The 15,860-nt window shown below is 40.5% G+C and overlaps 1 protein-coding gene across 1 annotated transcript; it reads left to right on the top strand.

The window, feature by feature from the left end:
• Positions 1–6,512: 6,512 nt before the first annotated feature.
• On the top strand, positions 6,513–15,657 carry LOC106580731 (protein YIF1B). The gene is made up of 8 exons (XM_014162074.3): positions 6,513–6,661; positions 13,860–14,086; positions 14,199–14,303; positions 14,441–14,519; positions 14,621–14,678; positions 14,792–14,947; positions 15,117–15,210; positions 15,340–15,657. The coding sequence occupies exons 1-8, from the start codon at positions 6,619–6,621 to the stop codon at positions 15,493–15,495; spliced, it is 918 nt and encodes a 305-aa protein (XP_014017549.2). The 5' UTR covers positions 6,513–6,618; the 3' UTR covers positions 15,496–15,657.
• Positions 15,658–15,860: the final 203 nt, after the last annotated feature.

Genomic DNA, 15,860 nt, shown 5'->3' with positions numbered 1-15,860 from the left:
ATATGGCTATATATTGATGTGTGCCCGATGCCGCCCCTCATCTCTGATTGTCTGCTTGGCGCGCAATATCAAGTGTCCCTATAGGCTATTTAGTGTGGTCTCAATCAAATTATCCATAGCCTATAAGCTACGAAGTGCATGCTTGGAGAAGCACAGAGTAAAGTTATATTTCTAAGATGGCTGCTGGGATGGTGTAAATAAAACTAGGCTGCATTACACGCTGCAATGGATATTCCAACCTGAGGCCGATTATATAAAGTGATCTATAACAGCGCATTTGGTCCGCAATGCTTTATGCTAGGAACAAGCTGTAAAATACCTGTAAAAGACATGACTCCGATGCATATGGGGATATCGTTGTTATACAGAGGCTGAGCTACAACCTTCTATACCCGAGGAGACAAGAAATGTACTTTGCTTGGGAAATAATCGAATTCTGTCACTATCAATTGATTAAGCTATTCACTTTCCGTACAATAGATGTTTAAAACCGGACAGCATTTAGGGAAACACTTGTGACCTTCTCTCGTTGGGTTAAGCCACAGAAGAAGAGTAGCCAGCAGTTAAAGCTTACATTTTTCTGCGTTGGTAGGCCTACTCTGTCTGGGGTGGAAAGGTAGGCCTAATATTTGAAAGTACAGTACCGTGCTCAGATTCCTAATGATGTTTCAGATTTTATTATTTGCAAACAGGTTAGTTGCAAACAAGACACATTGATATGTCATTGGAGACATATGATAAGATGAACACATGCCTATCTCTCTGTCCATTCTTAGCCTGCAAATTCAGTAACTTGTGTTATTAAAAAAAGATTCTGCTAATATGTAAAATTACGTAGAATTGCATGAAATGTTTATAAAAGGCTATTTTTTTCTTTTACTATATAGGAGATCTTTCCACCCCTACTCTTGTCCATAGTGGTCTGCAGATACACAACCATTTGGCCTGGAGTTTTGTGCACTATCAAAATTCCCATGTCATGCTTACAGGACAAAGAACAGTTTCTAAAACTGCATATCCAAGGCTCTGGTCTGCCCAAGAAGTTATGGTAAATGGTAGACATGTCCTCTCCTATCCACATGTTTTAATTATTATTTTGGGTATAGGGGAGGGTCACTTGTTTTTTTTCAAGCGTTCAGGGAGGGTTTAGGTAAATAAGGGAGGGCCATCCATTTTCGTTTCAGCGAGGTCCGATTTTCTCCATGTAACCCTTATTATGAATAACTCCCTTAAGTATTTTTTAGCAATTACATTTACTTTTGATACTTAAGTATATTTAAAACCAAATACTTTCAGATTTTTACTCAAGTAGTGTTTTACCGGGTGACTTTCACTTTTACTTCAGTCACAAGCTGCTCTTGTACTCAAGTATGACAATTGGGTACTTTTTCCACAACTGCTTGTAATTCCTATTTGGAGGGTCATTCAAGTAACATTTCCCACTGGGAACTATGAGTATGGAAGGAGATACCTCAACCTTTAGGCAGCTATCATTAGGATCGTAAGAAAATCCATACGTAAATGGTTAGGATCGTAAGAAAAGCCATACATGAAACGTAAACTTTAAATTAGATCTGTAAACATATGTTACGACCATGAATTAACATTTACACAATTCTTTTTTTACTTCTCCCTTTACTCGGTTACAGATATTTTTTATATGTACAAACACTCGTCAGTAATGTGGCATCTGCAAAGGACATTAACCGAACGTAGCTAGTCAAAGTTAGTTAGTAAATCAAGCAATTCTAGTCCAGACGTTAGAGTTGCTCTGCAGCTTCCAGTTTCATTTCCAAAATAAAAGTCTAGAGCTCGTTTTAGAACTGCATTCAATAGCGACGTTATACCAGTAGATGGCGTATAGTATAGTCTTGGGCCTTCTGCAAATTACTTGTGTGAGAAGAATGAAGACTTTATTTAATTTTTTTAACCTTTATTTAACTAGACAAGTCAGTTAATAACAAATTCTTATTTATAATGACGGATTACCAAAAGGCAAAAGGCCTCCTTTCGGGACGGGGGCTGGGATAAAAATATATAGGACAAAACACACATCACGACAAGAAAGACCCCACAACACTACATAAAGAGAGACCTAAGACAACAACACAGCATGGCAGCAAGACATGACAATACAGCATGGTAGCAACACATGACAACAACACGGTAGCAACACAACCTGGCAGCAGCACAAAACATTGTACAAACATTATTGGGAAGAGACAACAGCACAAAAGGCAAGAAGGTAGAGACAACAATACACCACGCAAAGCAGCCACAAGTGTCAGTAAGAGTGTCCATGATTGAGTCTTTCAATGAAGAGATGGAGATAAAACTGCCCAGTTTGAGTGTTTTTTGCAGCTCGTTCCAATCGCTAGCTGAAGCAAACTGAAAAGAGGTGCAACCCAGGAATGTGTGTGCTTTGGGGACTTTTAACAGAATGTGACTGGCAGAACGATGTTGCATGTGGAGGATGACGGCTGCAGCATGTATCTCAGATAGGGGGGAGTGAGGCCTAAGAGGGTTTTTATAAATAAGCATCAACCAGTGGGTCTTGCGACGGGTATACAGAGATGACCAGTTTACAGAGGAGTATAGAGTGCAGTGATGTGTCCTATAAGGAGCATTGGTGGCAAACCTGATGGCCGAATGGTAAAGAACATCTAGACGCTCGAGAGCACACTTACCAGCCGAGCTATAAATTACGTCTCCATAATCTAGCATAGGCAGGATGGTCATCTGAATCAGGGTTCGTTTGGCAGCTGGGATAAAAGAGGCACGATTACGATAGAGGAAACCAAGTCTAGATTTAACCTTAGCCTGCAGCTTGGATATGTGCTGAGAGAAGGACAGTGGATCGTCTAGCCATACTCCCAAGTGCTTGTATGAGGTGACTTCCTCAAGCTCTAAACCTTCAGAGGGAGTAAACACACCGGTGGGGAGAGGGGCATTCTTCTTACCGAACCACATGACCTTTGTTTTGAAGGTGTTCAGAACAAGGTAAAGGGCAAAGAAAGCTTGTTGGACACTAATAAAGCTTTGTTGTAGAGTGTTTAACACAACATCCAGGGAGGGGTGAGCTGAGTATAAGACTGTATCATCTGCATCTAAATGGATGAGAGAGCTTTCTTCTGCCTGAGCTATGTTGTTGATGTAAATTGAAAAGAGAGTGGGTCCTAGGACCGAGTCTTGGGGTACTCCCTTGGTAACAGGCAGTGGTTGAGACAGCAGATGTTCTGACTTTATACACTGCACTTTTTGAGAGAGGTAGTTAGCAAATCAGGCCGAAGACCCCTCAGAGACACCAATACTCCTTAGCAGGCCCACAAGAATGCAATGGTCTACCGTATAAAAGCTTTTTGCCAAGTCAATAAAAATAGCAGCACAACATTGCTTAGAATCAAGGGCAATGGTGACATCATTTAGGACCTTTAAGGTTTCAGTGACACATCCATAACCTGAGCGGAAACTAGATTGCATACCGGAGAGAATACTACAGACATCAAGAAAGCCAGTCAGTTGAGAATTGACACGTTTTTCCAACACTTTTGGTAAACAGGGCAAAATATAAAATGAGCTTCTAACATTTAGGATCAGCTTGATCTCCTCCTTTAAATATAGGATGAACCGTGGCTGCCTTCCAAGCAATGGGAACCTCCCCAGAGAAGAGAGACAGGTTAAAAAGGTCAGAGATAAGCTCGGTAATGATAGGGGCTGCAACCTTAAAGAAGAAAGGATCTAAACCATCTGACCCAGATGTTTTTTGGGGGTCAAGTTTAAGCTCCTTCAGCACCTCAGACTCAGTGACCGTCTGCAGGGAGAAACTTTGTAGTGGGGCAGGGGGAAAAGAGAGGAGCATTGGGGCAAGTTGCATTAGAAGGGCTGGGAGATTAGGAAATGTTGGATGGGCAAGGAGGCATGGTTGACTCAAATAGGAATCCTGACTTAATTAAGTGGTGATTAAAGAGCTCAGCCATGCGCTCCTTGTCAGTAACAACCACATCATCAACATTAAGGGACATATGGCAGCTGTGAGGAGGAGGGTTTATTCTCCAGGTCATACAGCGTTTTCCAGAACTTCTTGGGGTTAGACCCAGAGAGTGTGAGCTGCTCCTTAAAGTAACTCACTTTTGCCTCCGGATAGCCTGAGTGCACTTATTTCTAATTTGCCTGAACGAGAGCCAGTCAGGCTGAGTATGCGCGTGCCGAGCCTTTCGCCAAATGGAATTCTTGATGTGGAGTAACTCTGCCAGATAGCCTATTCTTATTGCAAGATATGTTTTCCCTATCAGCCACTGCACGTCCTTCATCAACTATTTTGTTTAAAATGTATTTAGAAGCTAGATTTAGAGGCCTGTGAGCTAGGGTCTCTTTTTAAGGGGATCCTATAGTAAAAACAGTGCGAGAGTTCAGTGACCAGACGGCGGAAGATGACACGACAGCACCCTCCTCAGGGGATAGGTACTTATTGTAAAGCCAATTCGTACACAGCTGGGCCCACTAATTGCTTTGTGTTTTCCTCTATATAGGTGTGCCAGGAGAAGAGCTGGGGGAAAAGATTGGGAGTAGAGATGGGGATGTTGTTTATTTATTATTATTATTATTATTATTATTATTATTATTAATAATAATAATAAAAATAAAATAATAAAAAATAAAATTGCCTACCTCAGAGAAAGCTTCTGTAACTGGGCACCCTGTCTCTCTGTTAACCTAGGCAGGCTTTAGGTAGAGAGAAGCGTTCCTCCTGTAACTTATGTGTAGACGATAGTCTAAGACAGGAGTAGCCATTTGTTGTTATGCGTTCCCTTTTTGGCCACTGGCCTTTTGGTCAACGGCTTAGTTTATTTTTATTTGTTTCGTTAAACTGGTGTTTTCAGCGTTGGATGTTCCCTGTACTGGAGTTATTTTGTCGGGTGAAAAAAGACCCGTGTAGTAAACGATACAAAAGAAAAGGAACCACAACCACTGCCTCTGGTCAATTCATTTTATGCCTCACGCCTGTGTTAGGGTGCTTCGGACAAGCAGATCCGTTCACAACAGTTAGAAAACACAAATAGAGTTCTAAAAGTATTCGGCAAGACACCAGTACCCAAAATGAAAGCCTAAATTGCAATTCCTACAAGTTGAAGGCCTATTTTTATTTATTTGGATAGGCCTAAATTAAACATTGAATTATTAAAATGGTAGGCTAAAGAACTTTGGAGAATTTAGATTTCCATAAACAAATGGTTAAGACTGTTCTATTCTCTTTGATTTAGTTCCTGTTGTAACTCAGACAAATGACAATGGATGACATACTAACTGAACAAGGAATTAAACGTACAAATATGTTGGAATGATACGTTGCAAGCATCATGCATGCTCTGCACTTTATTTGGCTAGTAGGCAAAAAGGCCTACATTAGGGTATACTTACTATGGTTGCATGCCTCTAGAAGGGCATTTTCTGAAGCTGAGGGGTGCTTTTCCAAAGGCGAATGGTGCTGTGGTGCTGCATGGAGATCACAAGCTCTTCAACTGGGCAGCAGTGTCGCGATGGAGGGAATAGCTTATACTGAGACTACCTACAACCACTGCAACAGAGTTATTGTAAAGTTTGGGAATAAATTTATGCCAGACTTAGCCTATGTTTAACCTCTCCCTTGTTCATTTCAAAGTTCATATGTTCATGACCCAATTCATATAAATCATGTACAATTATTTTGAATTCATATTAACCCCTCCCACAGAATATGCTTTGGCAGATTTTGAGTGACGAAATAAATCTGAAAGTATTCTATAAAAATATATTTTGAGTGGCAAAGACTCCAGTGGTCATACGTAATTCAAATACTCACCAAACATCTATTATTATTCTATGTTTTATTATTCCTGGTAGATACTACTGGTTATGATTGCAGACAGAGCCCAGAGAATGGGATGGTGCAATATTGAATGTCATATTTTGATAAGGCGCATGCATGGGGATGTCCACGTCACCCAGAGATATGTCCATGATGTAGAGATGCATCTAGCGGACTGAAACTTCATTGTTGTAGGCATAATTCAGCTAGTGCTATCTAGACTTGCACTGGCAAACAAACCATTACATTAGCTACCTAAATGTGAAGTAATAGAAGATGTTGACTTAAATTGAAAACATGCAGGATACCTCATTTGAACCTCATATGAACGCAGCAAGAGACTAGACCACCATGGCTCATTAGATAAACAGATTCACTTTCCCACTGTATATGAGAACCTGATTGGAATCCAAATATCCCTGCTAAGGATGCAATAGAGCTGCACATTACTGTGCAGGAGATGTAATGTGTCAAAAATATAGGTGAAAATCAGTGGTGTAAAGTACTAAAGTTAACATAGTGTTACGTACAGGATCTCAAACCGAAAAAGATTTCATGAAGTTGCCCTCCCTGCGTAAGTAAAGAATTATAGTGGATTTTTTCGATTGGTCCACATTTTACCAGGAACGCCTTTGTCTTTTTTGGAGTTTTATGATACTATCATTGGCCAGTTGACACATGGGTGTGGCTGTGTACTAATTTTGTAGAAGTGTATTGAATGGTTTCATATCAGCGTTTTTATAGACGATATCCCAAATTACCTGTAATAATTGATGGACATGGATTACACAGCAACCCAAAGTGGGTTCACACAGTGTAAGTTACGTATGTTGATCAAAGTATTGGTAAGATGTCTTGCTTTTTGACCTAGAAATCTAGCTAACGTATGCTAGCTAGTTAACCGGCATGCTAATAGCTAGCTAGTAAGCTAACCCACTCCATGTCTGCTCTTCAAACCAAAACGAACCTAACTACCTGGCAAATGTAGCTAGCCAACTAGTTTTTTTGTCATATCTTGTGTCTTATCAATCATAACAGCAAACGTATTGCTAATATAGCTAGCTGACACCATATTGCACAAGACTAAGTTAGCTAGCTTGCTCGTGGTTAGCCACATTAGATAATATCACCAGATAGGTTTTCATATTCTATGAAGACAGAGAACCTGAAACATGTCTGATCAGTTTCGGGCTACATTATTCAGGTTTACGTTAGAAGGTCGCGCTATTCGCTCTCTAGATTTACGTTTTCTTTTATCAAGCCTTTACGTACTGCCCGCATTGCTTCTAAATTTGGTCATGGGACTGTGCCTCTGGTTATGTTAGCTAACGTTAGGTTCTTGTTGGTCTCCGCCCAGTGTCCAATCAGAATTTGTTCCCAAGACAGCTACAGTAGCCACCTTCAGAAAGTATTCATACATTACATTTTTTGTAATTTAGCACCCTTTGACTTCTTCCACATTTTGTGTTACATCCTGAATTATCTATCTATATATATATATATATATATATCTCACTCTCTACCACTCTACCGGTCAAAGGTTTTCATGAAGGCAAAGGGTGGCTATTTATATTTTGATTTGTTTAACACTTTTTTGGGTCACTACATGATTCCATATGTGTTATTTCATAGTTTTTATGTCTTCACTATTATTCTACAATGTAGAAAATAGTAAAAATAAAGACAAACCCTTGAATGAGTAGGTGTTCTAAAACATTTGACCGGTACTGTATATATATTGCACTGAGATACAGTGCCTTAGAAAGCTGCGCCACTCCGGAAATGAAATACAGAAATATTTCATTTACATTAAGTATTCACACCCCTGAGTCAATACTTTGTAAAAGCACCTTTGTCGGTGATTACAGCTATGAGTCTTATGGGGTAAATCTTTAAGAGCTTTTCACATATGGATTGTACAATATTTGCCCATTATTGTTTTTTAAATTCTTCAAGCTCTGTCAAGTTGCTTGTTGATTATTGCTAGACAGACATTTTCAAGTCTTGCCATAGATTTTCAAGTCGATTTAAGTCAAAACTGTAACTAGGCCACTCAGGAACATTCAATGTTGTCTTGGTAAGCATCTCCAGTGTAGGTTTGGCCTTGTGTTTTAGGTTATTGTCCTGCTGAAAGGTGAATTTGTCTCCAAGTGTTTGTTGGAAAGCAGACTAAACCAGGTTTTCCTCTGGGATTTTGACTGTGCTTATAGCTATATTCTGTTACTTTTTAATATTTTTTTCCTTCATTTTTTACCCTGCTTTTTTCTCCCCAATTTCCATCTTGTCTCATCGCTGCAACTCCCCAACGGTCTCAGGAGAGGCAAAGGTGGAGTCATGCGTCCTTCGAAATATTACCCACCTAACCGCGCTCCGTAACACCCGCCAGCTTAACCCGGAAGCCAGTCGCACCAATGTGTTGGAGGAAACACCGTTCAACCGGTGACTGGTGTCAGCTTGCAGGCACCCGGCCCGCCACAAGGAGTCGCTAGGGCACGATTAGCCAAGTAAAGCCCCCACGGCCAAACCCTCCCCTAACCCAGACGCCGCTGGGACAATTGTGCGCCGTCCTATGGGACTCCTGGCCACGGCCGGTTGTGGCACTTCCCAGAAATGAACCCGGGTCTGTAATAACACCTCTAGCACTGTGATACAGTGCCTTAGACCGCTGCTCCACTCGGGAGGCCCCATATTCCGTTGCTTTTAATCCCCAAAAACTCCCTAGTTCTTGCCGATGACAAGCATACCAATAACATGATGCAGCCACCACCATGCTTGAAAATATGAAGAATGGTACTCAGTTATGTGTTGTGTTGGATTTGCCCCAAACATAACATCTTGTATTCAGGCCAAAAAGCTCATTTTTCTTTGCAACATTTTTTTGTAGTATTACTTAAGTGGCTTGTTGTCAACAGGATGCATGTTTTGAAATATTTTATTCTGTACAGGCTTCCTTTTTACACTGTCATTTAGATTAGTATTGTGGATTAAATACATTGTTTTTGGTCCATCCTCAGTTTTCTCATATCATACCCATTAAGCCCTATAACTGTTTTAAAATCACCATCGGCCTCATGGTGAAATCCCTGAGCAGTTTCCTTCCTCTCCGGCAACTGAGTTAGGAAGGACGCCTTTATCTTTGTAGTGACTGGGTGTATTGATACACCATCCGAAGCCTAATTCATGACTTCACCATGATCAAATGGATATTCAGCATCTGCTTTTGTTATTTTTACACATCTACCAATTAGTGCCCATTTTTTTACGAGGCATTGAAAACCTCCCTGGTCTTTGTGGTTATATCTGTGCTTGAAATTCACTACTAGATTGAGGAACATGATATATGTGTTGGGTACAGAGATGGGATAGTTATTCAAAAAAATCATGTTAACCACTATTAGTGGTCCATGCATTTTATGTGATTTGTTAAGCACATTTTACTCCTGGACTTATTTAGGCTTGCCATAATGAAGGTGTTGAATGCTTATTGACTCTAGGCATTTCAGCTTTTTTATAAATGTCTACAAACTAAATTTCACTTTGACATTATTAGGTAATGTGTGTAGATCAGTGACACAAAATCACTATTTAATAAATGTTTTATTCAGGCTGTAACACAACCAAAATGTGGGAAAAGTAAAGGGGTGTGGATACTTTCTGAAGGCAATGTACTTGCTAAAATAACTGGCACCACTGTGGTAAGCCCAACAATGGCCTACTACTGGGTGTCCCAATTTGGCAGCATCTTGTGCAATTGAACTTGGGATTTGTAGGACCTGGTGGCTGACTTCCTGGACGGCTCCATAATAAGCCTAGGTAGTACTATTGACTGAGTTGGTGATTCATTCTGCTCAATAATAGTATATATAGGAAGTTGTTTGATGCAATGGAAATGAATTGGCATAGACTATGCTCTATGATAGAGCCCCCAATCTCTCAAAAATCCAAGGTAGCCATGAGCCAGGGGGGTCGGTCAGGCTCACTTGGGCCGACACTCAGTGATTATTTATTTTTAAGTTCTATGTCTCTATAGTTGGAAAATGTGTGAGAGCAGCGCAGCAATGGTAGCCTTCTGTGTGTTATCACTCTCTTTCATCACTCCATTCAATTTTCCCATATACAGTAAGTTGTTGTTCACTTATACCCTTTAATCATATATCATTGGAAAGCATAGATTCACAGCTATCCATCAGACATATTTTCGGGAATGTTCAGGCCAACATAACTTTGACCTCTAGGGTACATTTTAGAATTGTCTGTATAAATAAATGGCTTTAAAAAGGAAACCCTCATACAGTTTAAACTTTGTTTGACAAGTGGTTCTGAAAGGTCATGAAATTACCTTTCAAATTATATACAATATAACCAACCTTTTTAAAAGCACCAGCTATAACTAGTTTTGTATATTGTGCCATTGGCATTAGAATGTTGGAAGCATAGACATAACATTCCACATAATGGGGCAGCTGCGTTTTTCGATTGTAACTTTGGTGATAAAGGCACCAAATTGCACACACACAGCTAGAACATGGGTTTAACAATATTTGTAGATACAGGTCCATCACAGAATTCACGCATTAAACCCACAGAAGCCTTTTTCCAATATGACCGCCAAACAACTCAATGAGGTCATATTGGACAACTTCGCATGAAATATAATTGTAGTATGCCCAATTTTTATTTATTTATAGTGATGCAGAATACACAACCACATGAGCCAGTGTGCTAGATGCAGTATATAAAGATGTTCGATTATTCACAGAATTGTGGTAAGAATGTGCCTAAAAAGCTGTCTGAATTGCTGATTTCTGAAGATGTTATTTGCAATATTTCATCTTCAAACATGTAATTAGCCATGGATGTGAGTTGATTAAAATGATATACAATGTTATCCAAGTACAGGGATCATCATCTAGATTTTCTTGAGCGGATGGTCGGGGCCGGAACATAATTTTTATTTTACTAGGCAAGTCGGTTAAGAACAAATTCTTATTTTCAATGATGGAACAGTGGGTTAACTGCCTTGTTCAGGGGCAAAACGACAGATTTTTACCTTGTCAGCTCAGGGATTTGATCTTGCAACCTTTCAGTAACAAGTCCAACGCTCTAACCACTAGGCTACCTGCCACCCCCAAGTACAAATAGGTGAAAATGTATTGGCATTCCTATGGAATTTTACATTGTAATGTAGGCATTCCTATGGAATTTTACATTGTAATGTAGGCTATGCAGCAAGTTTCTAGTAGTCTGTTTAATGAATAACAGTTAATAGGATAGCATTGTATATCATTTTAATCAGCTCACATCCATGACTATTCACATGTAGCCTACATATACATTTTGACATGTTTGAACATGAAATATTACAATTATTGATGATAACATCTTCAGAAATCGGAGATTCAGAAGCCTTTTTTTGGCACATTCAGGTTTCGACCAAAATAGTCTCATTTGCGACCGTTTGAGTTAGCAGTGCAACACTTTTTTATTGGTCGCAAGGGTGCCAGTGATAAAAAGGTACCTGGTCATGTTAGTTTTTGGTTCACAATTGGCTTTTTTAATCATCATGGCAATTTGCAGTTGACCAAAAATAAACCAACTTTCTGAAGTGGCAGCAACAGCATGGGAATGCCCGTCTGTGTGTGTCAGGGTCGACATACAGAGATTTGGAAATCCTCCGGGCCAGTCAATCATCCCCGTCAGTAGCCCGCTAACCCCACGTTAACCTAATGCATACATTTTGGAGGGATACATTTTTTTCTATAGGCTATTACATCAATTTAATATAAAATGTAGGTCCTTAATTATAATTTAAGGCCTTGAAAGTCATTGAATTTGACTTGCGAATGTCTGAATGAACCCTGTATAGGCTAAATTAAAGATAAAATTAACCTCTAGTGAAATTATGCACGCATCATTGGCTTTCCTGTCAGATCTTAACCCGGGACAGTATTTTTCTTTTCAGTGTGCCACTGGCACATTTACCTGAATGTCGAGCCCTGCTGTGTGCAGTGCGCGTAGGGCCTATATGTCTACCACTTTGTGTAGCTGTTAGCAATGCTTATGATAGCCTAACCGTTTTCGGATAGATGGAAAAGCAAATAAAAGGTCATTAAAAATGCCTGGCAGACCTAAATATTTGCATCAATCCAGTGGCCATTTGTTTTGAAAACTCCCATCACATGTGCGCTACAGAAACACGGCTAGCCAAACACAACTGGCTGGCGCGCACCTGAATTAAAAAGTGACTACACAAAAAATATATAATTTTCTAAACAATTGTCCTCTAATGTGTTTAAGCATTGTTGTGGACTTAGAACATCCAATTTTGTTGTTTTTCTGTTAAAAAAAAGTGTGCTTTTTCAGACCGAAAATAAAATAAACTACGGGAAATGACAATCCTCCCCACTTTTTTTGTTTTTTGTTTGCCATGGTATCATTTTGGTATCCGGTATAGTTTTCAAATTCTGCCCTCTAGAGGATTTTGCAGAAAAGAACACATAGCACTTTGAAATCTGCAATAAATACACATTTCAAAAACGTTTAGAAAGTTTATTAATCCTTGCTAGCAATACGGTTTTGGAAACCTTTGGAACTTAACTTTCATATAAGAGATAAAGAATCTTTCAAATATTATACACTTACTGTGCACAGTTTAGCAAAGTTGCACCCGGGTGTTTTCGCACACCGCCTCGGCTACGACACATTCTCTCACATTTCCATTCGACAATTCCATTTCACATGTTCACATTTCCTTTCCTAAACTGTGTACAGCAAGTGTATCTTTTGAATTTGAACAATTATTTTCTCGCTTATATGAAAGTTAAGTTCCAACTGTTTCCAAAACCATATCGCAAGTGAGCTGTATTTGAGCTTAGACAGAGCATTTGGGCAGCGTCGGAGCGCCGGGCCATTTCACTCACAAGGCAAAATGGGACGTGGATTGGCTACACTGTAGTGGAATGGAATTGGAGTCATGAGAAGGGCTAAGAGCACCATGGTAAACTTACTGATTTTGTAAAGGATAGGAAACAATAGGCCTACCCATGAAAATAGGTCAGAAATAGAAATACAGATATTAAGAGATGTGCTTCTGCTGAATAACAAACATTGTATTTAGGCTTTTTTTGACACAGTAGACTAGAGCTGGACGATATCACTATAAATTGACTCAATTGTCAAGATAATATTGAATTGAATGATAACTTTGACATTAGTGTGCACCGGTTACTTTTTTATATGACCCTTTGAAACTACTACTTCTAATGTTGTACCATTTGCCCAGTTAGCAATAGTCCATATTAGCAGACTTATTTCATTAAACGTCACAAAGCTAATTATCATTATTATCGATATCAGTAAAATGTCCTCGATAAATCCTTGGTTTGGTTAAGTATCGCTAATTTTCGGTTTATCCACCCAGCTCTACTGTAGACCACAAGTGAAGATCTATAAATGTGTCTTAGTGTGTCCTTGTTTGAAAGTTTTATTGGTCCATTTTGAAAGAGCCTACTTGTTCTGGCTGACTTCGAGCCAGATAGCTCTCTTTGAGAAGGAGGTTCCTAATCGCAAGGGATCTTGTTGTTAAGTATTAATAATACGATTAGTCTACAGTGCAGGCCAATGAATGTCTGTGAAAGAAGGACAAAGCATAAATTGATAGGAAGAGGCTGGGGTGACGTAAGGGTTCTGCCCTCAGGGGATAAAACACACCCAGAAATGATGACTGAGAGCAGGGTTTATCTTACACATGGAGTGAAGAGACCCCATTATTGGCACGGTCTGATTCGGCCACGCTATTTGTTGCTATGTGTCAATGTGCACTGCATAGCCCCTTCTTTTGCAGCAAAAAAATGTTGGTCCTTCAAATGCATTGGAAGATTGACGTTTTGTCACCTTACAACTTCACATAACATCACAGCTATTAACGATGCATGCATGTGTTGCGCAGTACTTGCAGTCTGTATCCCCCACTCCACTGATCAGAATGTGGTTTCATCCTCCTCTTGTGTAATAGATCCCAAATTGAGGATGAGGAACACGTCAAAGGACAGGACAGATCCCAGCCAGCTGTTTGACGACACCAGCGCAGCGCCAGGGGTGGAGCCCGCTGGGTTCCCGGGCCAGGGTGTTGGGGCGATGGGCTACCCCGGCCAGACCCTCCTCTCAGACCCCATGTCCAACTTGGCCATGGCGTACGGAAGCAGCCTGGCCAGCCAGGGCAAAGACTTGGTAGACAAAAATGTAAGACTCATGGTACTGATGGTAAATAGTTGTGGTACCAGTTAGTAAGTTGCAACATGAGGGCCATTAAGAAGGGATAAATCGTCTTGGTTTTGCTCCGTTTACTCTACAGCTGGATCGTTTCCTCCCCATCTCCAAATTGAAGTATTACTTTGCTGTGGACACAGTTTACGTGGGCAAGAAACTCGGACTGCTAGTCTTCCCCTACATGCACCAGGTACCATCTGGTCACCATCTGTTCATATTGCTTGTGTCCATGTCCAGACTCCGAGCTACCAAGCTGATACTGAACTTACGCACGAGGATGACACTCATTGAATGGGTGACTAAAGAAGATGTATGTTTTTGTTTTAGAACTGGGAAGTGAGCTACCAACAGGACACCCCAGTGGCTCCACGCTTTGATATCAACGCTCCTGACTTGTACATTCCAGGTAAAGGAGATTTGGTCAGGTCTACCACCCTGACTGAACTAAACTAATAAGACCCGCAACTAGCCTATTTATTGTTTTTTTTTTTATATATTTTTTTGCAGCAATGGGTTTCATCACGTACATCCTGGTTTCTGGGTTAGCACTTGGAACACAAAACAGGTAAAGGTGGTCCACTTCCACTCACTTCTTTGCACCTTTCTTCCCAGTTTTCTGTATAAATAGTATCCTGAAACTTGTATCTACCCTAACCTCAACCTCCCGTCTGTCTCTAGGTTTACCCCTGAGATCCTGGGCATGCAGGCCAGCTCGGCCCTGGTGTGGCTCATCATGGAGGTGCTGGCTATCCTCCTCAGTCTCTACCTGGTCACAGTCAACACAGACCTCACCACCATCGACCTTGTGGCCTTCTCCGGATACAAATATGTTGGGTACGGATGGTCTCTTGCTCTCTGACATGATTAGTATGACTTTGTGGTTCTGGATTTTCCTGTCTTTCAACTTTGATGTCATCTGATTTAAAACAAAAAAAAAGTTGTATAGACATGATGACACATCAACTATTCGGATGAATTGTGAAGGATTCCCTTCTGTGTGCAGGATGATTGTAGGGGTCGTGGCAGGTTTACTATTTGGTCGAATGGGGTATTACCTAACGCTGCTATGGTGCTGTATATCCATCTTCATCTTCATGGTGAGTAGCAGGAAGAGCTAACTTTAGAATCTAATTTACTCCACCCAATGTCCCCTGCCAGTGCCTTGACTACTGCACTCAGGTTGACAAGCTACGTTTTTGCTCCCTCTCTCTTGGTCCTCTCTTCAGATCCGCACGTTGAGACTAAAGCTCCTGTCTGAGGCAGCAGCCCAAGGCGTGTTGGTCCACGGGGCCAGGAACCAGCTGAGGATGTACCTGACCATGTCCATCGCAGCCGCCCAGCCCATATTCATGTACTGGTTGACCTATCACCTGGTCGGGTAAAACCACGGGCTGACCAGGAGTGTTTCATCTGACAAGACACTACCTCTCTATGGAAAGATAAGACTGTTCACTGACCATCACATCTCCCAACCATTCGCTGCGGATGTGCGGGACACTTGCACAGATAAATAAAAACACACAAATGTCATTGTGGAATCAGCATTGCCAAGTCTCACAGCACAACTGTAACAGTAGGGTTGACTTGTCTTTTTGTATAGTTTTTTATGTAATTGTCTAAAAATAATAATTGACTGGCTTGTCATGTTTTGTATACTGTAATTTAGTCAATTATGTTTTCTAAGCATTTGTGAACATATGGTTGTATATTAGCAATCTAGCTTGGGTCCTCAATCTCAAAAGCTTTG

Source organism: Salmo salar, chromosome 20 (genome assembly GCF_965601325.2).
Source record: "Salmo salar chromosome 20, fSalSal1, whole genome shotgun sequence".
Taxonomy (NCBI): Eukaryota; Metazoa; Chordata; class Actinopteri; order Salmoniformes; family Salmonidae; genus Salmo; species Salmo salar.
Note: the sequence above shows the minus strand (reverse complement) of the source record. Positions and strands in the feature narration are given on the sequence as shown.

Excerpts from the sequence above, each read along its gene's own strand:
- LOC106580731 (XM_014162074.3), top strand. The coding sequence starts at position 6,619 with ATGGACATGGATTACACAGCAACCCAAAGTGGGTTCACACAGT. Across the intron at positions 6,662-13,859 it reads CCAAAGTGGGTTCACACAGT|ATCCCAAATTGAGGATGAGG; the intron begins GTAAGTTACGTA and ends CTTGTGTAATAG. Across the intron at positions 14,679-14,791 it reads GCACTTGGAACACAAAACAG|GTTTACCCCTGAGATCCTGG; the intron begins GTAAAGGTGGTC and ends GTCTGTCTCTAG.